The sequence below is a fragment of the Leptodactylus fuscus genome, chromosome 7 (assembly GCF_031893055.1).
Source record: "Leptodactylus fuscus isolate aLepFus1 chromosome 7, aLepFus1.hap2, whole genome shotgun sequence".
Lineage (NCBI taxonomy): Eukaryota > Metazoa > Chordata > Amphibia > Anura > Leptodactylidae > Leptodactylus > Leptodactylus fuscus.
Genome location: NC_134271.1, coordinates 146,699,866 through 146,724,939, shown reverse-complemented (window position 1 = coordinate 146,724,939; position 25,074 = coordinate 146,699,866). Strand labels below are relative to the sequence as shown.

General features: G+C 46.9%; 1 protein-coding gene across 3 annotated transcripts in view; it reads left to right on the top strand.

Moving 5' to 3' along the window:
- LOC142214296 (NACHT, LRR and PYD domains-containing protein 12-like) overlaps positions 1-25,074 on the top strand; it is a 398,233-nt gene that overhangs the window by 328,243 nt on the left and 44,916 nt on the right. The window contains exon 7 of one of the 3 annotated variants that reach the window (XM_075283205.1): positions 10,638-10,808. The exons of the other annotated variants lie outside the window; for them this stretch is intronic. Within the exon in view, the coding sequence (XP_075139306.1) occupies positions 10,638-10,808 (171 nt within the window). The remainder of the gene's footprint in view (positions 1-10,637; positions 10,809-25,074) is intronic. 3 annotated transcript variants of the gene reach the window in all.

Genomic DNA, 25,074 nt, shown 5'->3' with positions numbered 1-25,074 from the left:
GCTACTGCCATATAGTGCCATTGTCTGACTGGGAATTCCAGGAATATATTGGGTTTACAAATACCCTCATTTCTTGCTACTGCCATATAGTGCCATTGTCTGACTGGGAATTCCAGGAATATATTGGGTTTACAAATACCCTCATTTCTTGCTACTGCCATATAGTGCCATTGTCTGACTGGGAATTCAAAGAATATATTGGGGTTACAAATACCCTCATTTCTTGCTACTGCCATATAGTGCCATTGTCTGACTGGGAATTCCAAGAATATATTGGATTTACAAATACCCTCATTTCTTGCTACTGCCATATAGTGCCATTGTCTGACTGGGAATTCCAAGAATATATTGGGTTTACAAATACCCTCATTTCTTGCTACTGCCATATAGTGCCATTGTCTGACTGGGAATTCCAGGAATATATTGGGTTTACAAATACCCTCATTTCTTGCTACTGCCATATAGTGCCAGTTTCTGACTGGGAATTCAAAGAATATATTGGGTTTACAAATACCCTCATTTCTTGCTACTGCCATATAGTGCCAGTTTCTGACTGGGAATTCCAAGAATATATTGGATTTACAAATACCCTCATTTCTTGCTACTGCCATATAGTGCCAGTTTCTGACTGGGAATTCAAAGAATGTATTGGGGTTACAAATACCCTCATTTCTTGCTACTGCTATATAGTGCCTTTGTCTGACTGGGAATTCCAATAATATATTGGGTTTACAAATACCCTCATTTCTTGCTACTGCCATATAGTGCCAGTTTCTGACTGGGAATTCAAAGAATATATTGGGTTTACAAATACCCTCATTTCTTGCTACTGCTATATAGTGCCTTTGTCTGACTGGGAATTCAAAGAATGTATTGGGGTTACAAATACCCTCATTTCTTGCTACTGCTATATAGTGCCTTTGTCTGACTGGGAATTCCAATAATATATTGGGTTTACAAATACCCTCATTTCTTGCTACTGCCATATAGTGCCAGTTTCTGACTGGGAATTCAAAGAATATATTGGGTTTACAAATACCCTCATTTCTTGCTACTGCTATATAGTGCCTTTGTCTGACTGGGAATTCAAAGAATATATTGGGGTTACAAATACCCTCATTTCTTGCTACTGCTATATAGTGCCTTTGTCTAACTGGGAATTCCAATAATATATTGGGTTTACAAATACCCTCATTTCTTGCTACTGCCATATAGTGCCATTGTCTGACTGGGAATTCCAGGAATATATTGGGGTTACAAATACCCTCATTTCTTGCTACTGCTATATAGTGCCTTTGTCTGACTGGGAATTCCAATAATATATTGGGTTTACAAATACCCTCATTTCTTGCTACTGCTATATAGTGCCTTTGTCTGACTGGGAATTCAAAGAATATATTGGGGTTACAAATACCCTCATGTCTTGCTACTGCCATATAGTGCCATTGTCTGACTGGGAATTCCAGGAATATATTGGGTTTACAAATACCCTCATTTCTTGCTACTGCCATATAGTGCCATTGTCTGACTGGGAATTCCAGGAATATATTGGGTTTACAAATACCCTCATTTCTTGCTACTGCCATATAGTGCCATTGTCTGACTGGGAATTCAAAGAATATATTGGGGTTACAAATACCCTCATTTCTTGCTACTGCCATATAGTGCCATTGTCTGACTGGGAATTCCAAGAATATATTGGATTTACAAATACCCTCATTTCTTGCTACTGCCATATAGTGCCATTGTCTGACTGGGAATTCCAAGAATATATTGGGTTTACAAATACCCTCATTTCTTGCTACTGCCATATAGTGCCATTGTCTGACTGGGAATTCCAAGAATATATTGGGTTTACAAATACCCTCATTTCTTGCTACTGCCATATAGTGCCATTGTCTGACTGGGAATTCCAGGAATATATTGGGTTTACAAATACCCTCATTTCTTGCTACTGCCATATAGTGCCATTGTCTGACTGGGAATTCCAATAATATATTGGGTTTACAAATACCCTCATTTCTTGCTACTGCCAAATAGTGCCATTGTCTGACTGGGAATTCAAAGAATATATTGGGTTTACAAATACCCTCATTTCTTGCTACTGCTATATAGTGCCTTTGTCTGACTGGGAATTCAAAGAATGTATTGGGGTTACAAATACCCTCATTTCTTGCTACTGCTATATAGTGCCTTTGTCTGACTGGGAATTCCAATAATATATTGGGTTTACAAATACCCTCATTTCTTGCTACTGCCATATAGTGCCAGTTTCTGACTGGGAATTCAAAGAATATATTGGGTTTACAAATACCCTCATTTCTTGCTACTGCCATATAGTGCCATTGTCTGACTGGGAATTCCAGGAATATATTGGGGTTACAAATACCCTCATTTCTTGCTACTGCTATATAGTGCCTTTGTCTGACTGGGAATTCCAATAATATATTGGGTTTACAAATACCCTCATTTCTTGCTACTGCTATATAGTGCCTTTTTCTGACTGGGAATTCAAAGAATATATTGGGGTTACAAATACCCTCATGTCTTGCTACTGCCATATAGTGCCAGTGTCTGACTGGGAATTCCAGGAATATATTGGGTTTACAAATACCCTCATTTCTTGCTACTGCCATATAGTGCCATTGTCTGACTGGGAATTCCAGGAATATATTGGGTTTACAAATACCCTCATTTCTTGCTACTGCCATATAGTGCCATTGTCTGACTGGGAATTCCAGGAATATATTGGGTTTACAAATACCCTCATTTCTTGCTACTGCCATATAGTGCCATTGTCTGACTGGGAATTCAAAGAATATATTGGGGTTACAAATACCCTCATTTCTTGCTACTGCCATATAGTGCCATTGTCTGACTGGGACTTCCAAGAATATATTGGATTTACAAATACCCTCATTTCTTGCTACTGCCATATAGTGCCATTGTCTGACTGGGAATTCCAAGAATATATTGGGTTTACAAATACCCTCATTTCTTGCTACTGCCATATAGTGCCATTGTCTGACTGGGAATTCCAGGAATATATTGGGTTTACAAATACCCTCATTTCTTGCTACTGCCATATAGTGCCATTGTCTGACTGGGAATTCAAAGAATATATTGGGTTTACAAATACCCTCATTTCTTGCTACTGCTATATAGTGCCTTTGTCTGACTGGGAATTCAAAGAATGTATTGGGGTTACAAATACCCTCATTTCTTGCTACTGCTATATAGTGCCTTTGTCTGACTGGGAATTCCAATAATATATTGGGTTTACAAATACCCTCATTTCTTGCTACTGCCATATAGTGCCAGTTTCTGACTGGGAATTCAAAGAATATATTGGGTTTACAAATACCCTCATTTCTTGCTACTGCTATATAGTGCCTTTGTCTGACTGGGAATTCAAAGAATATATTGGGGTTACAAATACCCTCATGTCTTGCTACTGCCATATAGTGCCATTGTCTGACTGGGAATTCCAGTAATATATTGGGTTTACAAATACCCTCATTTCTTGCTACTGCCATATAGTGCCATTGTCTGACTGGGGATTCAAAGAATATATTGGGGTTACAAATACCCTCATTTCTTGCTACTGCCATATAGTGCCATTGTCTGACTGGGAATTCAAAGAATATATTGGGTTTACAAATACCCTCATTTCTTGCTACTGCCATATAGTGCCATTGTCTGACTGGGAATTCCAAGAATATATTGGGTTTACAAATACCCTCATTTCTTGCTACTGCTATATAGTGCCTTTGTCTGACTGGGAATTCCAATAATATATTGGGTTTACAAATACCCTCATTTCTTGCTACTGCCATATAGTGCCAGTTTGACTGGGAATTCAAAATGCGCAAGGCTCCCGGAAAGGGACGTGGACGAGGCCGTGGGCGAGGTCGGGGGAATGGTTCTGGGGAGCAAGGTAGCAGTGAAGCCACAGGGCGTCCCGTGCCTACTCCTGTGGGGTAGCAAGCATTGCGCCACTCCACAGTGCCAGGGTTGCTTGCCACATTAACTAAACTGCAGGGTACAAACCTTAGTAGGCCCGAGAACCAGGAACAGGTCTTGCAATAGCTGTCGGATAACGCTTACAGCACATTGTCCAGCAGCCAGTCAGACTCTGCCTCCTCTCCTCCTATTACCCAACAGTCTTGTCCTCCTTCCTCCCAAAATTCCCAAGCTTCACAGAACAATAACCCCAACTGTCCCTGCTCCCCAGAGCTGTTCTCCGCTCCTTTCATTGTCCCTCAACCTGCCCCTCCACGTCGCGATTCCACGAACCTAACAGAGGAGCATCTGTGTCCAGATGCTCAAACACTAGAGTCTCCTCCATCTCCGTTCGATTTGGTGGTGGATGACCAGCAACCCACCCTCATCGACGACGATGTGACGCAGTTGCCGTCAGGGCATCCAGTTGACCTGCGCATTGTGCGGGAGGAGGAGATGAGACAGGAGTTGGAAGAGGAAATGGTGGATGATGAGGACACTGACCCGACCTGGACAGGGGGGATGTCAAGCGGGGAAAGTAGTGTGGATGTTGAGGCAGGTGCAGCACCAAAAAGGGTAGCTAGAGGCAGAGGCAGAGGTCAGCAGCTTAGGCGAAGCCAGGCCACACCCGGAATCTCCCAAGATGTTCCAGTTCGTACCCAGCCCCGAAAAACTCCCACCTCGAGGGCACGTTTCTCGAAGGTGTGGAGTTTTTTTCAAGGAATGCGCCGAGGACAAATATAGTGTTGTTTGCACAATTTGCCTCTCGAAATTGATTAGGGGCTCTGAGAAGAGCAACCTGTCCACCACTAACATTCCTGGCAGGGACACGAGAAGAACACCCCCCTCCTCCTCCTCCTCCACCGCCTCCTCCTCCGCCACCGCCTCCTCCTCCGCTGTTAGATTGACCCCAGCTACGAGTTGGAAACGTTGCAGCACTGGCGTTGGTAGACGTCAGCAGGCCGTGCTGAAGCTGATCAGCTTGGGGGACAGACAGCACACTGCCTCCGAGGTGAGGGATGCCCTCCTCGATGAGACGGCAATATGAATTCTAACTAGCATAAAATATAACTTTTATTTTGATCAGCTAAAAATAATATAGCCAGGGCTAATAAAACAAACAAATAACAAACACACCAGCAAACGTGATTAGGACAACTTCCAATACACTCTTTCAGTATGTGTCCCCACAGACTGCTGGCGCAATTATATTGATTTAAATGAGCATCCAGGGAATAGTAAACTAACTCTCTGGCACATGCTAGTAAACACCACTTTATAGGTTCAAGAATAAGAGGTTGTTACTCTAGCTGCTGCCGTAGCTGTATAGGATAATCATCCCCCCATTACCCTGCTCTGATATCTTGCATAGAGCCCTGGAGCCTATTGACACTCATGCACACTTACACACGCCACCCTATGTAAGCTAGGTGCGGCTTTTTTACAGATTAAGTGTGCATACCAGATGCTGGTCTTAGTAATTTACTGACATTTATGCTCTTTCACTATGTCCCTGCCTGTTCAAAATAAACTACAGGTATCCAGGTTTAAGATGCGCATAATAGAATCTCTCACATTTATGCACTTTAACTATGTCCCTGCCTGTTCAAGATAAACTACAGGTATCCAGGTTTAAGATGCGCATAATAGAATCTCTCAACGCGTTTCAAAGTTAAACTTATCATCAAGAGAGGATGTAACAATCAAAAAAAATAATAAAGATGTAGTTGCGGTTAAAACCGCATTTCCCGGTCCCTGATGGTGGGAGCCGGTACAGAGTGTCTGACGCTGACTGCTGCAGCGCTGGGGTTTAAATAGAGCCCAGACTGCTTCTAAGGATACGCCCCCTCGACATCATTCGGGTCTCCGCCAATCAGATTGCAGAGTCTCCGTGCGGAGGATAGCTCCTCCTTCTGTGGGCGTGTGTTTGCCTCCGAAGCGTCCAAAATAAACAGCGCTGTTACTGTCTATGGAAGAGGAACCCGAAGGTAGGTATGTATCATATCTGACAGATACCCAGGAAAACCCAGGAAATAGGAACAATGAGGGAAAGGCATGTCTTGAGGCACTAGTCCCTCTTAGTACACTATGGTAAGGATAGGGTTAACTCCATATTAAGTCCTTTCACTATAGCTCCTCTTAGTACACTATGGTAGGGATAGGGTTAACTCCATATTAAGTCCTTTTACCGTAGCAGTAATCTTGTAAATGATTAGATTAAACATTTTTTTATTTTTTATTTGCATCGATAGTGTACTGAAGTGATGATGGGACTGATCCTTAGAAATGTCCCCCTATCATGGTTCCTTTTGAACTTCCGCTAAATGAATATGTATGCTAGGCGGGTATTTTTACCCGTCAATAAACGCAGGGTATTGCCCACTTTTCAGACCTATCTATATGCTACACGATCTTTTTCACCTGCCAATAAATGCAGGGAGTTGTGTGTTTGCGTATTAATGGCAATAAAGAGTTTTGGTGTGGAGCGATTCATTCCCAATATCTGTCAGATATGATACATACCTACCTTCGGGTTCCTCTTCCATAGACAGTAACAGCGCTGTTTATTTTGGACGCTTCGGAGGCAAACACACGCCCACAGAAGGAGGAGCTATCCTCCGCACGGAGACTCTGCAATCTGATTGGCGGAGACCCGAATGATGTCGAGGGGGCGTATCCTTAGAAGCAGTCTGGGCTCTATTTAAACCCCAGCGCTGCAGCAGTCAGCGTCAGACACTCTGTACCGGCTCCCACCATCAGGGACCGGGAAATGCGGTTTTAACCGCAACTACATCTTTATTATTTTTTTTGATTGTTACATCCTCTCCTGATGATAAGTTTAACTTTGAAACGCGTTGAGAGATTCTATTATGCGCATCTTAAACCTGGATACCTGTAGTTTATCTTGAACAGGCAGGGACATAGTGAAAGAGCATAAATGTGAGAGATTCTATTATGCGCATCTTAAACCTGGATACCTGTAGTTTATTTTGAACAGGCAGGGACATAGTGAAAGAGCATAAATGTCAGTAAATTACTAAGACCAGCATCTGGTATGCACACTTAATCTGTAAAAAAGCCGCACCTAGCTTACATAGGGTGGCATGTGTGTAAGTGTGCATGAGTGTCAATAGGCTCCAGGGCTCTATGCAAGATATCAGAGCAGGGTAATGGGGGGATGATTATCCTATACAGCTACGGCAGCAGCTAGAGTAACAACCTCTTATTCTTGAACCTATAAAGTGGTGTTTACTAGCATGTGCCAGAGAGTTAGTTTACTATTCCCTGGATGCTCATTTAAATCAATATAATTGCGCCAGCAGTCTGTGGGGACACATACTGAAAGAGTGTATTGGGAGTTGTCCTAATCACGTCTGCTGGTGTGTTTGTTATTTGTTTGTTTTATTAGCCCTGGCTATATTATTTTTAGCTGATCAAAATAAAAGTTATATTTTATGCTAGTTAGAATTCGTGTGTTTAAAGGTAGCATTTTTTGCCCCTCTTTGTCAAAGAGACGGCAATATGGTTTGAGCCGCTGCACCTGGGCCCAGGCATGGTCGTTTGTGATAACGGCCGGAACCTGGTAGCAGCTCTGGAGCTTGCCGGACTGCAACATGTTCCATGCCTGGCCCACGTCTTCAACCTAGTGGTGCAACGTTTCCTAAAGAGCTACCCCAATGTTCCAGAGCTACTGTTGAAAGTGCGGCGCATGTGCGCCCACTTTCGCAAGTCGACAGTAGCCGCTGCTAGTTTAAAATCTCTCCAGCAACGCCTGCATGTGCCACAACACCGGCTTTTGTGCGACGTCCCCACACGCTGGAACTCAACGTTTCAGATGTTGAATAGAGTGGTTGAGCAGCAGAGACCTTTGATGGAATACCAGCTACAAAACCCTAGGGTGCCACAAAGTCAGCTGCCTCAGTTTCTCATCCATGAGTGGCCATGGATGAGAGACCTTTGTGACATCCTACGGGTCTTTGAGGAGTCCACAAGGAGGGTGAGCTCTGAGGATGCGATGGTGAGCCTTACAATCCCGCTCTTGTGTGTTCTGAGAGAATCCCTGATTGACATCAGGGATAACTCAGATCACACAGAGGAGTTAGGGATAGCATCCGATCCGTCACAGCTGGAGAGTAGGTCCACACATCTGTCCACTTCATCGCGTTTAATGGAGGAGGAGGAGGAGGAGGAAGAGTTGTCCGATGATGTGATGGTGATACAGGAGGCTTCCGGGCAACTTCGAATCGTCCCATTGTTGCAGCGCGGATGGGTAGACATGGACGATGAGGAGGAAATGGAGATTGAACTTTCCGGTGGGGCCAGAGGAGTCATGCCAACTAACACTGTGGCAGACATGGCTGAGTTCATGTTGGGGTGCTTTACAACCGACAAGCGTATTGTCAAAATCATGGAGGACAACCAGTACTGGATCTTTGCTATCCTTGACCCCCGGTATAAAAACAACATCTCCTCTTTTATTCCGGTAGAGGGGAGGGCCAATCGCATCAATGCTTGCCACAAGCAATTGGTGCAGAATATGATGGAGATGTTTCCAGCATGTGACGTTGGCGGCAGGGAGGGCAGTTCCTCCAGTAGGCGACCAAGTTCTCACCAGTCCACCTAAACGAGGGGCACACTGTCTAAGGTCTGGGACACCTTGATGGCACCCCCTCGCCAAAGTGCCGCCACGGAGGGTCCTAGTGTCACCAGGCGTGAGAAGTATAGGCGCATGTTGCGGGAATACCTTTCCGACCACAGCCCTGTCCTCTCCGACCCCTCTGCGCCCTACACGTATTGGGTGTCGAAGTTGGACCTGTGGCTTGAACTTGCCCTATATGCCTTGGAGGTGCTGTCCTGTCCTGCCGCCAGCGTCCTATCTGAGAGGGTGTTCAGTGCAGCCGGTGGCATCATCACTGACAAGCGCACCTGTCTGTCAGCTGAGAGTGCCGACCGGCTCACTTTGATAAAAATGAACCACCACTGGATAGAGCCTTCATTTTTGTGCCCACCTGTGTAAAGCACCCCAACATGAAACTCCATGTCTGTGCTCAACCTCTCCAATTCCTCCGCATCCTCATACTCATCCACCATAAGCGTTGCACAATTCTGCTAATTCTAGGCTCCCTCCACCCTGATTTCCCCCAACTCTGCTGGTTAGAGGCTCCCTCCACCCTGATTTCCCACAACTCTGCTGGTTAGAGGCTCCCTCCACCCTGATTTCCCACAACTCTGCTGGTTAGAGGCTCCCTCCACCATGAATTGGTCCAAACTGGGGTTTTTAGAGGCTCCCTCCACCATGAATTTGCCCAAACTGGGCTTGTTAGAGGCTCCCTCCACCATGAATTGGTCCAAACTGGGGTTTTTAGAGGCTCCCTCCACCATGAATTTGCCCAAACTGGGCTTGTTAGAGGCTCCCTCCACCATGAATTTGCCCAAACTGGGCTGTTTAGAGGCTCCCTCCACCATTAATTGGTCCAAACTGGGGTTTTTAGAGGCTCCCTCCACCATGAATTTGCCCAAACTGGGCTGGTTAGAGGCTCCCTCCACCATGAATTGGTCCAAACTGGGGTTTTTAGAGGCTCCCTCCACCATGAATTTGCCCAAACTCTGCTGGTTAGAGGCTCAATCCACCCTGATTTTCAAAACAAATGTTGGTGCCAACCTCAACTTACTACAAGGGCCAAATTCACTGCTGATGACAAGCTCTCCTCACTCCAAGTTCCAAATACACATGTTTCAAGGTGTTTTCCTACTGTCAGAGAGGTGGTATTGAGTGTGTAAAGTGTGTAGTTGTTAGGCTGTGATGTTGGGGTAATAGAGGGTCTTTGGTATGTTAGATGCCCCCAGACATGCTTCCCCTGCTGTCCCAGTGTCATTCCAGAGGTGTTGGCATCATTTCCTGGGGTGTCATAGTGGACTTGGTGACCCTCCAGACACGGATTTGGGTTTCCCCCTTAACGAGTATATGTTCCCCATAGACTATAATGGGGTTCGAAACCCGTTCGAAAACACGAACAGTGAGCGGCTGTTCGAATCGAATTTCGAACCTCGAACATTTTAGTGTTCGCTCATCTCTAATAAAGAACCTTTACTAACATCCAAACAAGTTCAAGCTGCCCTGCAGTCCGAGGGTACAACAGTGTCACCCCGTACTATCCGTCAGCGTCTGAATGAAAAGGGACTGTAAGGTAGGATACCCAGGAAGACCCCACTTCTTACCCAGAGACATAAAAACCAAATATGGGGGATAAATAGTAGGAAACCAACTGGGAAATTAAAAGGGGGAGATCTGCAAACAATTACATGTAACATAGAATATACAGTATATACACAACATACAAACACACCCAGAGGCACAAAGACAAACACAAGTTAAAGCAGGAGCCCTCCTGGATGCTGTATATCTAATCCTATCATGTGTGATACTGTATACTGAGCTGTGTATCTAATCGTATCCTGTGTGATACTGTATACTGAGCTGTGTATCTAATCCTATCCTGTGTGATACTGTATACTGAGCTACGTATCTAATCCTATCTTGTGGAATACTGTATACTGAGCTGTGTATCTAATCCTATCATGTGTGATACAGGCTGCTGATTCATCTCTCACATCTCATCCTCTTATTCTTCCAGTTTGGGTAGAAATGGTCTATCAGACACTGCCTGCACAAAGTTGGCATCTGTAATAAGGAATAACCAGTCCCTGAAGATACTTGACCTGTCTCGTAACACTCTGTCTGGTCCTCACTTCAGTGACTTGATGGCCGCTCTGTCCAGTCCAGCCTGCAGGATAGAGGAAATATAGTGAGTATGAGAGATGTGTACAGGAGGAGACGTGGGGGACAAGTTATACATGGGTTTTATTCTATTTTATGCTCCTCCGCACCATTGTTATGTCTATGGATAACCTGTATCTAATCCTATCCTGTGTGATACTGTATACTGAGCTAGGTATCTAATCCTATCATGTGTGATACTGCATACTGAGCTGTGTACCTAATCCTATCATGTGTGATACAGTATACTGAGCTAGGTATCTAATCCTATCATGTGTGATACAGTCTGCTGAGCTGTGTATCTAATCCTATTATATATAAACCTACAAATACTCAACACCAGAGTTAATGGCCAACAGATACTTCAAAACACATTGATATACCTATCTAGTATCAAGGCTAGTAAAAATAATGAATAATGTCCACAAACATATAAACTGTACAAGAATATACTATATTAGCTACTTGAGCAGAAAAAGAATTTGTTTTAAAATCAATTAATAACATAGAAAACAATACATAAGTGGGGGTCACAGTGAGAAGAGCAGAAAGAGTACAAAGAGTAATCCTGATACACACATATACCATAGAGCAGGGGTGCTCACACTTTTTCTGCATGTGAGCTACTTTAGAAACTGACCTGACAAAAGATCTACCACCCACTTTTTGTGGGTGGAACCGGGGTGTGCCTGTGGGCGGGGTGGTTGTGTCTGTGGGTGGGTTCTGGCATGTGGGCGGGGCTGGGCGGATCACGAGTGCAGGAGACAGCCGTTCTGTGGCCGCCCAGGGATCCCCTGTGTCTGCTTCTTCACAGCGCAGACTGAGAGTTATCTCTGGACACTGGCAGGCCGGGGCTGCGGCGGCCCCGCCTGCAAGTGTTCAGAGATGACTTTCAGCTTGTGCTGTGAACAAGCAGCACCCCAGCTCCCTCCATCCCCTGGAGCTGCTACTGCCCGGCCTGCAAGTGTCTGGAGTGCTTGTTCACAGCGCAGGCTCCTCACCTTCCCCCTCTGCTAGGACAGTCTCTTTGAACCTGGTCTTTGCTGAGTGGGACTATCTGTGAGGGCTGAGTCCCTACCTCTTTTGATTAAATCTTCAAAGCTGCCAACGAACCTCTCTACATTGCTTCGGCCACTCATCTCTATTTCTATACTATGACTAAATAGCCAGGCAACATACTCGCCCGCTGCAGCTCACAGCTGACTTGATGACCACTCATGCGTTTACCTTACTATTCTGCACCAACATTTGCCTGGGACTGTCCTCCCCCTTCTCCTCAGGGCACCCCATTCATTGTTTTTTTCCTCATAGGACTTTGATATTACTGAGTGTTATGGTTCTGTATATATATATATATATATATATATATATATATATATATATATATATAAAATTATAATTGTGACAGAGCCTATTGACTACAGTAGTGACTGCAGTCGAGGTCCACAAGCCCCAGGAGGGCGGCCGTCTGCCTGAACAAAGCAGCAGTCTGTTTGTGAGGTTGTAGTGTGAACAGAAAGCAATACACTTTCCCCAGTTAACTTCTCTGGGTAAAGGTGTTTGTGCTACTCTAATGTGAACAGGCTGCAATGAGGCTTTCACCAGTTGACTTCACTGGGTAGCTGCACCTGGGTATAGATGCTGCAGTAAAGGTTGCCAAGGGCTAACTTCACCCCTGGTCAGCAACATAAACCTGCTCCACCAAGCTTGGAGCTGCCGTGTCAGTGCACGGGTGACCGCGTACTCACAGACCTCTGGGAGGGTTCTGACTTAGTGAACCATTCAGCAGGCTAATAGTCCCTATGGGCAGTGCCCTGGTTGGAGCCAAGGAACCTAACCTAAAGCCCTATACTGGCAACCTACCTACACCGGAACCTAGCCCTGAAACTCCTGCATTACAGGCATATAGTCAAAGTGTGAGCACCCGGCGGGCGCAAACTCACACCATAAAAAGGCAAATCCCCGCCCACGGGGTGGTGGCATAACTTCACCGCACATGCTCAGTATGGGCAAAGTGGGACTTAGCCTCTGAGCGCCTCCAAAAGGTCTGAGCATGCTCAGTGGGCAGAAAGCTGGACTTAGACTCCACACGCCTCACTGTCCGACGCCGAGGGCGAGAGTTGGATTGACCCGCAGGTGGTGCAGTGCGCCGGAAGGAAAACCTGCGGAACCCCATCCTAACACTGACATGTCTAAAAAGAAATCCTTTTCCTCAGGGGTGCCCAGCAAACTCTCTGAGTTCTTCTCGAATTCTCCAGTGGATCAATCAACATCACAGGCAGGGCCGGCGTCAGCGCACGGCATAGTCGGGCAAGTGCCGGGGCCCACAGAGCCTCTGGAGGCCCCCCGGCACTTGCCCGCCCCAGCACTTGCCTGTCACGATTTCAGCTCATCGGCGTGCGTCCGCCGATGAGCTGAATATGTAGGCGATTAAAGCAGTAGCTGTGAGTTCAGCTCCTGCTAGCTCTGGCCCGGCTTGCGTGTGTAGGCGCGATGACGTCATCACATCGCGCCTACACACGCAAGCCGGGCCGGAGCTAGCAGGAGCTGAACTCACAGCTCCTGCTTTAATCGCGTATGTGACTGGAGTGAGAGAGCGGAGAGAGGAGCGTCGGGGGAACGATGGAAGGTGAGTGATGGAAGGTGAGTGTAAGTGTTTGTTTTGTATTAAATATAAAGGTGGAACATAATGAAGGGGGCCCATGAAACTGGGGGCAAATGAAGGGGAGGGAATGGCATGACACTGGGGAAGATGAAGGGGGTGGGGAGAGAACGGCATGAAACTGGGGACAGAGATGAAGGGGGCCCAATGAAACTGGGGGCAAATGGAGGGGAGGGGGGGAACGGCATGACACTGGGGCAGATGGGGGGGAGAGAACGGCATGAAACTGGGGACAGAGATGAAGGGGGCCCAATGAAACTGGGGGCAAATGGAGGGGAGGGGGGGAACGGCATGACACTGGGGCAGATGGGGGGGTGGAACAGCATGACACTGGGGCAGAGACGGGGGACATGAAACTGTGGGCAGATGAAGGGGGAGAACGTGATGAAACTGGGGACAGAGATGGAGGGGGGGACATGAAACTGGGGGCAGAGGAAGGGTGTATATGAAACTGGGGGAGAGATGGAGGGGGGGCATATAATTTACGGGTGACTAGGAGGATTGTACTGTGTGGGAGCACATGATAAATGAATGAGAATGGGTGGAATCAACAAAAGTGGGTGGAGCCAAATTTGCCACGGCGCGCAGAGCACACCGCACATTTTGCACCTCTTTCTACTCTTTAAAAATTGGGAGGTATGGCGTTGGTGACGCCACACTCCTGCATGACGTCACTCGCTTAATCTGCGACGCACAGTGTCTCGACTCCCTTGCCTCCTTTACAAGGGGGCCCACTGAGGCTCTGTCGCCCAAGGGCCCATAAAAACCTGGAGCCGGCCCTGATCACAGGGAGAATACTCCCGTTCTTCCCCAGAGATTTTGCCTCCATCCCAAGAGGCGGCTATCCCAGAGATTACGGCTACCCAACCCGCTGATTCCAGGCGTCCACCAGCAGATGGTAGAAAGAGAGGACCAAGCCTATCTCCTCAGGGATTGCTGGCCAGTAAAGACCCGGCCCGCAAAAGGAACAATCAAGCTGCAGCCACTACTCATGGAGAGACCTCCTGTTAGGACAGTGCGGCAGAGGGGTGGGGTTGCAGCTCGTACCTCTGTTTTGGCGTCTTACCAGCTGTCACCCTTTCCCTGTTGCTGGCAGCCCTGTTAGGCAAGGGTTAATCCCTTTGCAGCCGGTGGGCGTTGTCGGTCTCTTGACTGACAGTGGAGTCAGCCCATGAGCGCCTGGCTTAGGCAGCTGGGCTGGCTGATTGGGACTGCCCTTCCTCCATTTAAGTAGGCAAGTTTGTCAGCCCGCTGCCCTAACCTCATTTCTGAAATGCATTGATGTGGGTGCAGCACTGGTCCCACAACTTAGTGTTGTGTTGGGAATCAGAGAGATTAAGATCACCTGCATTCCTGGCCAAATGGGAGGAGGAGGTTACCTCTAGTTCGATTAAACTTATGGGCTGATTGCTAGAGGAGGAGGAATCAGCATTAGCTAAATATATAGTCTTACTAAAAGAATATATTCAAAAGGTTAAAATCTTAGCATCTGAGACTGATTTTGAAAAAAGTGAGAAGACTTTTCAATTGAATATAGAACAGTTTACATCTATGATTACGAACCGTAAGCATTACCAGTTTCAAAATGCATGGCATTGGGTATCAATGAAGAAGACCTACCCGTGGTTGCAATCCTAAAATCCCTATGGGTGGAGGGACAGGGATGATCTATAGCAAACACAAATTTAAGACCTAAGAGTGTGAAATATCCCCCCTTGTTTGATGCACTATACATTGATAACTTTGAACAGCTAGTCATTCAGGACATATCGATATTTACATTTCGTCCACATTATGTTAGGAACAATCTCAGCAGGAAACAGTTGCTAGCATTGAGGGATCTAGAGAATGATGACTCCATCATCATTAAGGCTTCAGAAAAAGGGGGGAAATATCATCATGGATCGTAACAAATATAGATCCATGTGTTTGGATATTTTGTTATTCCCCTCCGCTTATCACGTGTTGGAAGCAGACTGTCATGTTCGTGTCTATGCCCAGACACAGAAGACAGATTGCAGTATGCACCGCTAAGGGAACAGGGTAGGAAACTTTCCCTGATGCTACGGCGGCTGGCTAGGCCCTGCTTGCGGGTGCTGGTCAGCGGATCCCAAGCTAGTCCTGGCCCCGTGTTATGGTCAGCAGGATTTATTAAAAAAAAACTTAAATGAAAACCCTGGGGAGCCCTCTGGGCTATGGCTGCTAAAAACCTGGTGTGGACACCGACTAACAGTTCCTGTCACTGCCAGCTAAATTAAAGGACCAGGTGCGCTCTGTTAACATTCACAGAGGCCTGTGCAGTCAGAGCAGCCGCACAAATAAACAAACTGGCTAGCCTGAACTCCAGGACTAGCCAGAGACCAAGTAAACCCTGTGTGCAGTTCCACCCAACCACCCAGGCAACTTCTGCCAAGCCCACTCCCAGTCACCCTGTCTGAGAAGTACTGCTAGCTGACCCTACAGAGTTTTACCACACATACAAGGCAGCGTGCTGCCTGACTAACAATGGCATTGCTAGCTCAGGGTTAATTTACTAGCTAGGGCAAACTAATAATATTTCTGGCAGGAACCCAAGCACACACACACACACACACACATCAATTCAGGTTTTGGAATGCGATCATAGAGCGCCGGGTGTCCACATATATACTTATATAGGCAAGGGGTGGTCACCACCAAATAGCCCAGCTGCCCAATCCGAGCGTCCATTGGTCGACACACCAGTCCATCAAAGACTCGACCACACCCAGCAGTTGCAAGGCGGGTTAACCCCTGCTACCATGGACTGTGCAGAGGAACAGGCAGCGACGCCCATCTCATGGCCGCAGCTTTTGCACAATCCTAACACCCCGACAACTCCTGGCTCTGTAAACATGAAGACCTAGCCGGTAGGAAGGGAGAGCGCTAAAAGAGAGCTAGGGACTGGGGATACTAAAGGTTGTCACCCCTAATGAAACCAAGGTGCAGCTGCAGACAAACAGGATGGGATGTGCTGGACAACAGACACGCAGCACAACACAACACGCAACAAGAGAGTGAGGAGGGACAGTGGAAAGGTGAGGAAAGGGTTACACAGCACTGGGGCAAAACAAACGAACCCAAACAACATCACTAATACCAAGACCGTGTCAGGCAACCAGAACTGAAGGACAGGGTAGAGTAGAAGTCCTCACCCAGCTCTTTGGGGCTGTACCTGGTCGGGATCCCTGTAAGCTTGCGATATGCGCGAGCTGACTTTTTCCCATAGGAATGCATTGACCAGCGTTGATTGGCCGAATGCCATACAGAAGTATGGCATTCGGCCAATCAATGCTGGTTCTGCCGGAGGATCGTCTGTGAGGAGGGGGAGTCTAAGATCAGACCAGAATGGAGACTGCTGTGGACCGATCTTAGACTCCCCCTCCTCCGGCACAACCATCGTTGATTGGCTGAATGCTGTACTCTGTATGGCATTTGGAAAATCAACACTGGTCAATGCATTTCTATGCCGAGATGTGGCAGTGCTGGCCGTGCGCTACATCTAAAGTCTAAACATGGACGTAGACCTTCGTCCTTTTTCCTTACCGCCACAGGAGATTTTGATCTAATATGACCGGCTTCAAGACTTTTGGCTATATATTCCTTTAATGCCTCACGTTCAGGTATAGACAAGTTAAGGAGGTGACTCTTGGGCATAGACACCCCAGGAATAAATTCTATGGAACAATCATACTCCTGGTGAGGCAGTAAGGTCTTAGACTCAGATTCACTAAAGACATCATGAAAATCTGATATTTCAGCAGGTAAAGAACAATCAGTTATCGTGGCAATCATGGCACCACCACACTCTTTAACACATTCTTTGCCCCCGGACAAAATAACATTATTGGGCCAATCAATTACGGGATTATGCTTCCTCAGCCAGGGAAGCCCCAAAACAATACTGGCAGGCAAATTATGCAAAACAAACAATTCAATCTTTTATTTGTGATCAGGCTTTAAACATAAATCAAAATCAGCAACAGAATGGGTAATGGCATTAAGACCCGAATGGAGAATTGTCAATTGCAGATACTGGGATAGGGAGAGACAACTCTTAACTCCAAAGAGCTATCTTGCGCAAATTTAGTGTCAATAAGATTCAGAGCCGAACCACAATCAATAAGGACATTAATCTCCTCCCTGTTACTGCACAAAGAAGATTTGCAATTAAACAGAACTCCGGACAATTTTATAAACGCCAATCTAACTGGACTAGATACAGAAATATCCTTGGGAGAGGAAAATTTTCTCTGTTTAACATCCCCACCAGGTGAGGTCATGACTACCGCCCATATCGGGCGGGGTCTTTCCTTTAAATAGTGTGAGCCGACGCCCGCTGGGGGCTCACACTTTGACTAATGATTGACTGAAAGTCCATGGGAGTTTGTTTATGACGGTAGTACAGGGACAGGCTCCAGCATTGCAGGCAGGTTGTCAGACTAGGCCTCTGCGTGGGGTTCCTCTGCTTCTATCTGGGTGCTGTTAGTTAGGACCAGTAAACCCTGAACTGTCAGCTCTGCACTTGGGCTAGGAGCGGTAGACACTGTTCCAGTCTGTGGAGCTGCATCAGGTTTGGACTCTGAGATAGTCTGTTTAGTCTGTCAAACTTACTTGGTACCTCCTAGCTGTTGCAGGAGAACTCCTAGCTGTTGCAGGGGCATGCAAACTTCCGTGGTGACTCCTAGCTGTTGCAGGAGAACTCCTAGCTGTTGCAGGAGCATGTGTGTTTGCTGACCTGGGGTGAGTTAATCCTTGGCAGCCTTGTTGTTTCAGCAGTACTGGTGCACCTGGCCAGTGAGCTTAACTGGCAGGGTTTAGTTGCATCCAGTTCACATTGAGCACCGCACCACTGCCAGTGTTTGTTGCACTCTGTTCACAGTGAGTACCGCGCCGCACCAGTGGCCATGTTTGTTGCACCCTGTTCACATTGAGTTCACACATACAGCCGCCGATTGGGCCTGTGGACCTCACTGCAGTGTCCTGCATACTGGAGGTTCTGTCGTTAAAAAATATTATTTATTATATACACAGAACCGTAACAGATGGCGCCTTTCTTGCTCCCCTCTGCGATTAACCATACCACCCAGCTGCATGGGCTCATCAGTAGATTCAGCCAGGCGAGAAGCTTCTGTTGTTCTGAAACGCCAGTCAGTATCCTCAGTCTGCCTCTCCCTGAGACGCCTATCAGCCCTTATCGCTGACAGCATGGCATCCTCGGGAGATTTAGGCTTGGGGAAAGCAACCATAAGATCCTTAATCTTATCATTCACCCCAGTCAGAAAAAACTTTTTAGTGCTGAAGAGTTCCAAGTGGTATCTGTTGACCACCTACAGAACTCCGAACAATAGGTCTCAGCATCCATCTTTCCTTGACGCAAGGACCACAGAATAGATTCAGCAGTAGACTCCCAATCAGGATCCTCATAAAAAAGACCAAGAGCCCTAGAAAAATTTGGAGAACCCCTAAGCAGAGACATGATAATGCCAACCTGTTGTGATACATCACCAGAGGACTGAGGTCTGAGTCTGAAATACAATTTACATGCATGTTCAAAACTAAAAAAAATCCTGCCGGTCCCCGGTAAGAGGTTCCAGCAGGCCCACCTTAGGGTCAGTTATCTGTGGAACGACTACAGGCATGGCTTCCATACGCTTGTCCATTTCAATGACCTTCACAGTTAGTCTCTGCATGTGTGTCACCAGATCTTCCAGGGATGCCATGATACAACAGACAGATGGATATTTGGGCCGGTTTTACTGTCACGTTCGTGTCTATTCCCAGACATAGAAAATGGACTACAGAATGCACTGCTAAGGGATCAGGGGTAAGAAACGTTCCCTAACGCTACGGCGGCTGGCTAGGCCCTGCCTGCGGGTGCTGGTCAGCTGTTCCCAAGCTAGACTTGGCCCCGACAACTCCTGGCTCTCTAAACACGGAGACCTAGCCGATAGATAGGGAGAGAGCTGAAAGAGAGCTAGAGACTGGGGATACTAAAGGTGGTCATCCCTAAAGAAATCGAGGGTTATGAATGATAACCTGTTTCCCTTAGTTCAAACAGCAGCACAACAGATGGGGTATTCCTGCCCCTGTGTGCGGTTTAGGACAGGTGGAATTTTAATGAAATTAATTATTATAATTACCCCCCCCCCCCCCTATAAGAAGGTAAGAGGAACCTCCTCCCCTTGTGTTGGTTATAAAGTAAAAAAATAATAGCAAATATAGGGAGGGATTCTTGTGCTGCTGTTTGGACTAAGGGAAACAGGTTATCATTCATAACCCTTGATTCCCCCACGTCCAAACCGCAGCACAACAGATGGGGATGTAGCGAGATAACCCCTAGGGAGGGCCGCCTCGGCATACAGATGACAAAACATTTTGGCCGAAGACGGTAGCCTCTGACCCTTTAAGGTCTAAACGGTAGAGTGACAAAAGTGGATTGAGACTGCCAGGTAGCAGCATAAAAAATATGCTCCAAGGAGACCGAGTGTTTTTCCACCCAAGAGGTAGACATTGCCTAATGGAATGGGCTTTAACAAAATCTGGAGGAGTAAACCCCTGAGATACAAAGGACAGGTTTATTGCTTCCTTGAGCCATCTGGCTAATGTGGGTTTCTAGATCCTAAACCCCCTTGGATCGCCCCAAAAAGGAAACTAGTAAGTTTTTCCTCCTTCCTAAAACTCTTAGTATGTTCTAGGTAGATATGCAAGACTCTCACTAGATCTAGAGTTTGCCATTTCTCTTCCTCAGGAGAGGAGGGGAAAGGAAAAAAGACAGGCAAGGAAATAACCTGATTCAGGTTAACATAGGAGAGAACCTCAGGGAAAAAAAACCCAGCAAAAATCTTAACTGAACCCGATCAGGGAAAAAAGTTGTGTAAGGTTCATGGGCTGACAGAGCCTGTAATTCGCCTACAAGTTTTAGCCGATGTTATAGCTAAAAGCCATCTTAACAGACATACATTTTAGGTCTGCTTCCTACATTGGTTTAAATGGAGGATTACAGAGCCCCACTAAGACAGTAGAAAGGTCCCACTGGGGAACCAGAGATCTTATAGAAGGCCTCAACCTGGTTGCGCCTTTCAGAAACCGGGATGTAAAGACATCCTGTGATAAGCGCCTGTTCAGACAGGCAGACAAGGCGGACACCTGGACCCTAAGTGTGGCAGGAGTAAGGCCTTTATCCAAGCCGTCTTGCAAGGATTCCAACAGACATTGTGTGGATGGATTGTCATGAGACCTTTGTCCCTACACCAGGACTTGAAGGTGTTAAGAACTCTGAGATAAGCCTGGTTGGTAGCAGGAGCTCTAGAATGAGCTATAGTGTTCCGGACGGCTGAGGATAACTCTTCTAGTCCAGGTATGGACCGGTCAACTTCCAGGCTGTCAAGTTGAACCTCTTGAGATCTTGGCATACTCTGGCACCTTGAGTGACCAGGTTGTGCACTGGGGGGAGCCTCCAATATATCCCTCGACTCATCTGAATGAGTTGGGTAAACCAAGCCCTCTTTGGTCAAACGGGTATGATTGCTTAACACTGACGCCTGCTTCTGTCTGACTTTCATCAATACCCTCGGTATCATGGAAAGTGGAGGGAAGATGTATGCCAGCCCGAACCTCCATGGAATCGACAGGGCGTCTACTGCCAAGGGCTCGTTCTCCAAAGGGAACAAAACTTCTCCACCTTGGTACTATACTTGGTGGCCATCAGGTCCACCTCTGGAACTCCCCACATCTCGGTAATTTGATGAAAAATTGTTTGTTCAGAGACCATTCATCTGACAAAGTCAGGCTCCGACTCAACTGGTCTGCCAACACATTCAAGGACCCTTTGATGTGGATCGCCATGAGATGTGCGAGATTCTTTTTCTGCCCAGGAGAAAATAAGATCTGTTTCCCTCAGAAGGGCAGGGGACCGGGTACCTCCCTGCTTGTTCAGGTAGAGGACTGCGGTTAGGTTGTCCGAACATGCCTTCACTGCCTTGCACCGAAGTAAGGGGGCAAAATGTAGAAGCGCCAGGTAGATGGCTCTGATCTCACGCCAACTGGATGACTTGGCCTTCTCCGACCAATTCCATGTCCCTCTCACGTGCATCTCGTCTAGATGGGCTCCCCAACCGATAAGAGATGCATCCTTAGTCAACAGGGTCCAGACTGGCTGGACCGTGGACCTTCCGTCTTTTAGATGGGACCACCACCTGAGTGACAGACGGGTATTGAGGGATAGGTGGATCAGTGAATCAAAACTTAGAGGGCTGCAGTTCCACCACTGGAGGACCTCGCTCAGGAGAGGACGCATGTGCCAAAATCGCCCAAGGGACTGCATCTGCAGCCGCTGACATGGTGGTCACTTGTATTTGGTTTCTTAGTAGCTCCTCTGAATGAGCTTTCAACAGCCAATCGTCCGGATATAGGACTATGAATAACCCTTGAAGCCTAAGGTAAGCAGCAATGGGTGCTATGACTTTCGTGAAGACATAAGGAGCTGAGGAGATGCCGAACAGCAGGGCCGCAAACCGCAGATGACATAATTGGCCGTCTAATAGCACGGCTATTCTCAGATATTTCCTGTGGGAGGAAAAATTGAGATGTGGAGATAGGCATCTTTGAGATCCAAGGTGGCGAGGACGCCGCCAGGTTGCAGAAAAACAACTACCAATTTTTATAGTTTCCATGCGGAAATGTAACTTGCAGATGAAGAGGTTCAGGTACCTAAGGTCGATTATCATCCTCCACCCTCCTGATGCTTTTTGTACCAGGAAGACTGTATAATACCTGCCTGCGCCTCTCTCGTCTCGAGATACTGCTCCAGAACCGCCTTGTCCAGATGCTCTTGGATCATACCTTCCAGGCACACCTGTTTTTGACTGGAGAAAGAGCGGATTGCGATAGATCTGGCATGAGAAGGAGACACGAAATCTATGCGGTATCCATGTTGAATTAGTTGGAGGACCCAAGGGTCCTGGATGTTTTGGCGCCAGGCTGGAAGAAAGCTTTTTAGGCGACCTCCGACGGGTGGAGAGCTCTCCACAGGAGGGGTACAGTGATTGTCAAAAAGATGACTTCTTTGGTTCCTCCTTGGAGAAACGATGGCCAGATCCCCCGGACTGGAACCCAGATCTTCTGGCATACAGCTGCCTGGAAGAAGACTGGCGCTGAGAACCTCTACCATGATGTACCGGCCTACATCTGTAGGACTGAGGAAAGGACATTCCCTTGCTATCTGCCGGCTCCTCCATGATCTCATCCAACTGTCTGCCAAACAGTGCCGGGTTTGAATGGAAGACCACAAATGTCCTATTTAGAGGCATTGTTTGCCTTCCACGGCTTGAGCCAGAGAGGCCTTCTGGCGGCCACTGATGAAGCCATACCCTTGGCAGCTGCTTTCACTTGGTACGTGGAAGCTTCGGACAGAAAATCAGTAGATCATCACGAGGGACTCCATCATCAATATCCCGCTGTAATTTCGCCAGGCCTGACTGTAGGCTTCAAAGGAGGCTACACCTATGGAAGCCTGAGAGGCAGCTACAGTGTGAATACGCCTCAAGACACACTCTGGGTGTCTATCCATGGCATCTGGCAAATTGCCCATCCTCGGATGGAACTAGGGTACGCCTGGAGAGCTTGGACACAGCGAAATCAACCTTTGGCGGTGGAAGCCAGCCGGTTCGTCCACTTCCTTCTAAGGGACACCTCAGCTCATATTTTTTGAAAAACGCACGTCTGGGTGCTTCCATTCTGCTTCCATAGCTTTGACCAGGGCTGAATCCACTTGGAAGGTCCTAGACCTTCTATAGGTGGAATCTGAGGCTTCCCCATTGTCAACATCGCGCCCGCCTGGGTGGATGGACTTAAATAATTTTGACATTTTCTCCATTGGAACTACGGTTTTAGGAGAGACAGCATCTTCATCAGAAGAAATTTCAACCCATTGTCAACATCGCGCCCGCCTGGGTGGATGGAATTAAATAATTTTGACATTTTCTCCATTGGAACTACGGTTTTAGGAGAGACCGAATCTTCATCAGAAGAAATTTCAACCCATTGTCAACATCGCGCCCGCCTGGGTGGATGGACTTAAATAATTTTGACATTTTCTCCATTGGAAATGCGGTTTTAGGAGAGACAGAATCTTCATCAGAAGAAATTTCAACCATGTTGGAACCTTCATCAGAAGGATACGTTAATGGCCGTGACTCCCTATAGGGTCTTTTGGACGACACTTTCCGTCTCGGAGCTTCATCCCCTTTGGGAGAAGAGGAGACATCTGCATATATGCAAGCCACTGAGCATCCAGTGATCCTTAAACTCACTGCATTAATAGGCTGTTGTTCACATTAGCTGCGATTTAAGGCAGCGGAGCAACCAGCCCGTCAGCCGAGTAAGAGCACAGAGTCTGCAACAGCAGGCTGGAAGATAGACACCATTAAATACACAATCAAGTGAGCAATAAACAAATATGCACTTATCAAGCAGTGATATGGTCAGGTACATATATATGGTCAGATATACACAGGTATATGTGAACCGCTATACTCAGGTCCACAGCATATGGTCTCCACTTAGGAACCAAATGCACCTTAAAAACTGCAAGACATAAAGTTTGGTTGGATCTTACCATAATGGTGGTGAAATGACTTCCACGGCTGAGCAGCACAGGTGAGTGCGCATGGCTACTGACAAACAACAGGCAGCTGACCAAGTGCACATAGCAATAGAAAATAGTGCTTTAGTTTCTGCACTGGACACAGGAAAAACTGGAGAGGACCTAGCTACCTTACTGCTGGTAATGAACAAGCTGAAACACAGCTGAAAAAATGTCAGTAACAGGAAAGACAAAAGACTGGGATATAAACCCAGATCTTTCTCCAAACCATACAGGAGGCTAAAAAGCCTCCTCCACCTGTCCCACACAGGACAGAAAAAAACACAAGGGGAGGAGGTTCCTCTTATCTTCTTATAGGGGGTGGGGCGTGGGGTTAATTATTATAATTAATTTCATTAAAATTCCACCTGTCCTAAACCGCACACAGGGGCAGGAATACCCCATCTGTTGTGCTGCTGTTTGGACGTGGGGGAACCAAGGTGCAGCTGCAGACAAAACGAACAGGATGGGATGTGATGGACAACAGACACGCAGCACAACACAATACATAACAAGAGAATGAGGAGAGGGACAGTGAAGAGGTGAGGAAAGGGTTACACAGCACTGGGGCAAAACAAACTGAAACCCTTATACCTTACAAACATCAAGACAGTGTCAGACAACCAGAACTGAAGAACAGGGTAGAGTAAAAGTGTGGAGGGGAAAACCAGACTCACACACAAGGCAACACTCACACCACTTCCAAGTCAGTTGTAATTGCCACAAACAATCCTCCTGCCTGAGCCACAAATTCAAGTTGGTTACAACGAAAATCGGCAACTACTGAAGCCAGCCCTCTCCCTTATACAGGCCCCAGAACCATCTGATAGGATGATGGTAACGACCAACACCTGAGGCTCAATCCAAAGAACTTCAAGTGAACTTTGAAGGCCTATACTCAATACACAAGCAAATGGCCTAATGGCAAGGAAACCATCAGAAGACCACAGACCACCGGATCACACCCCA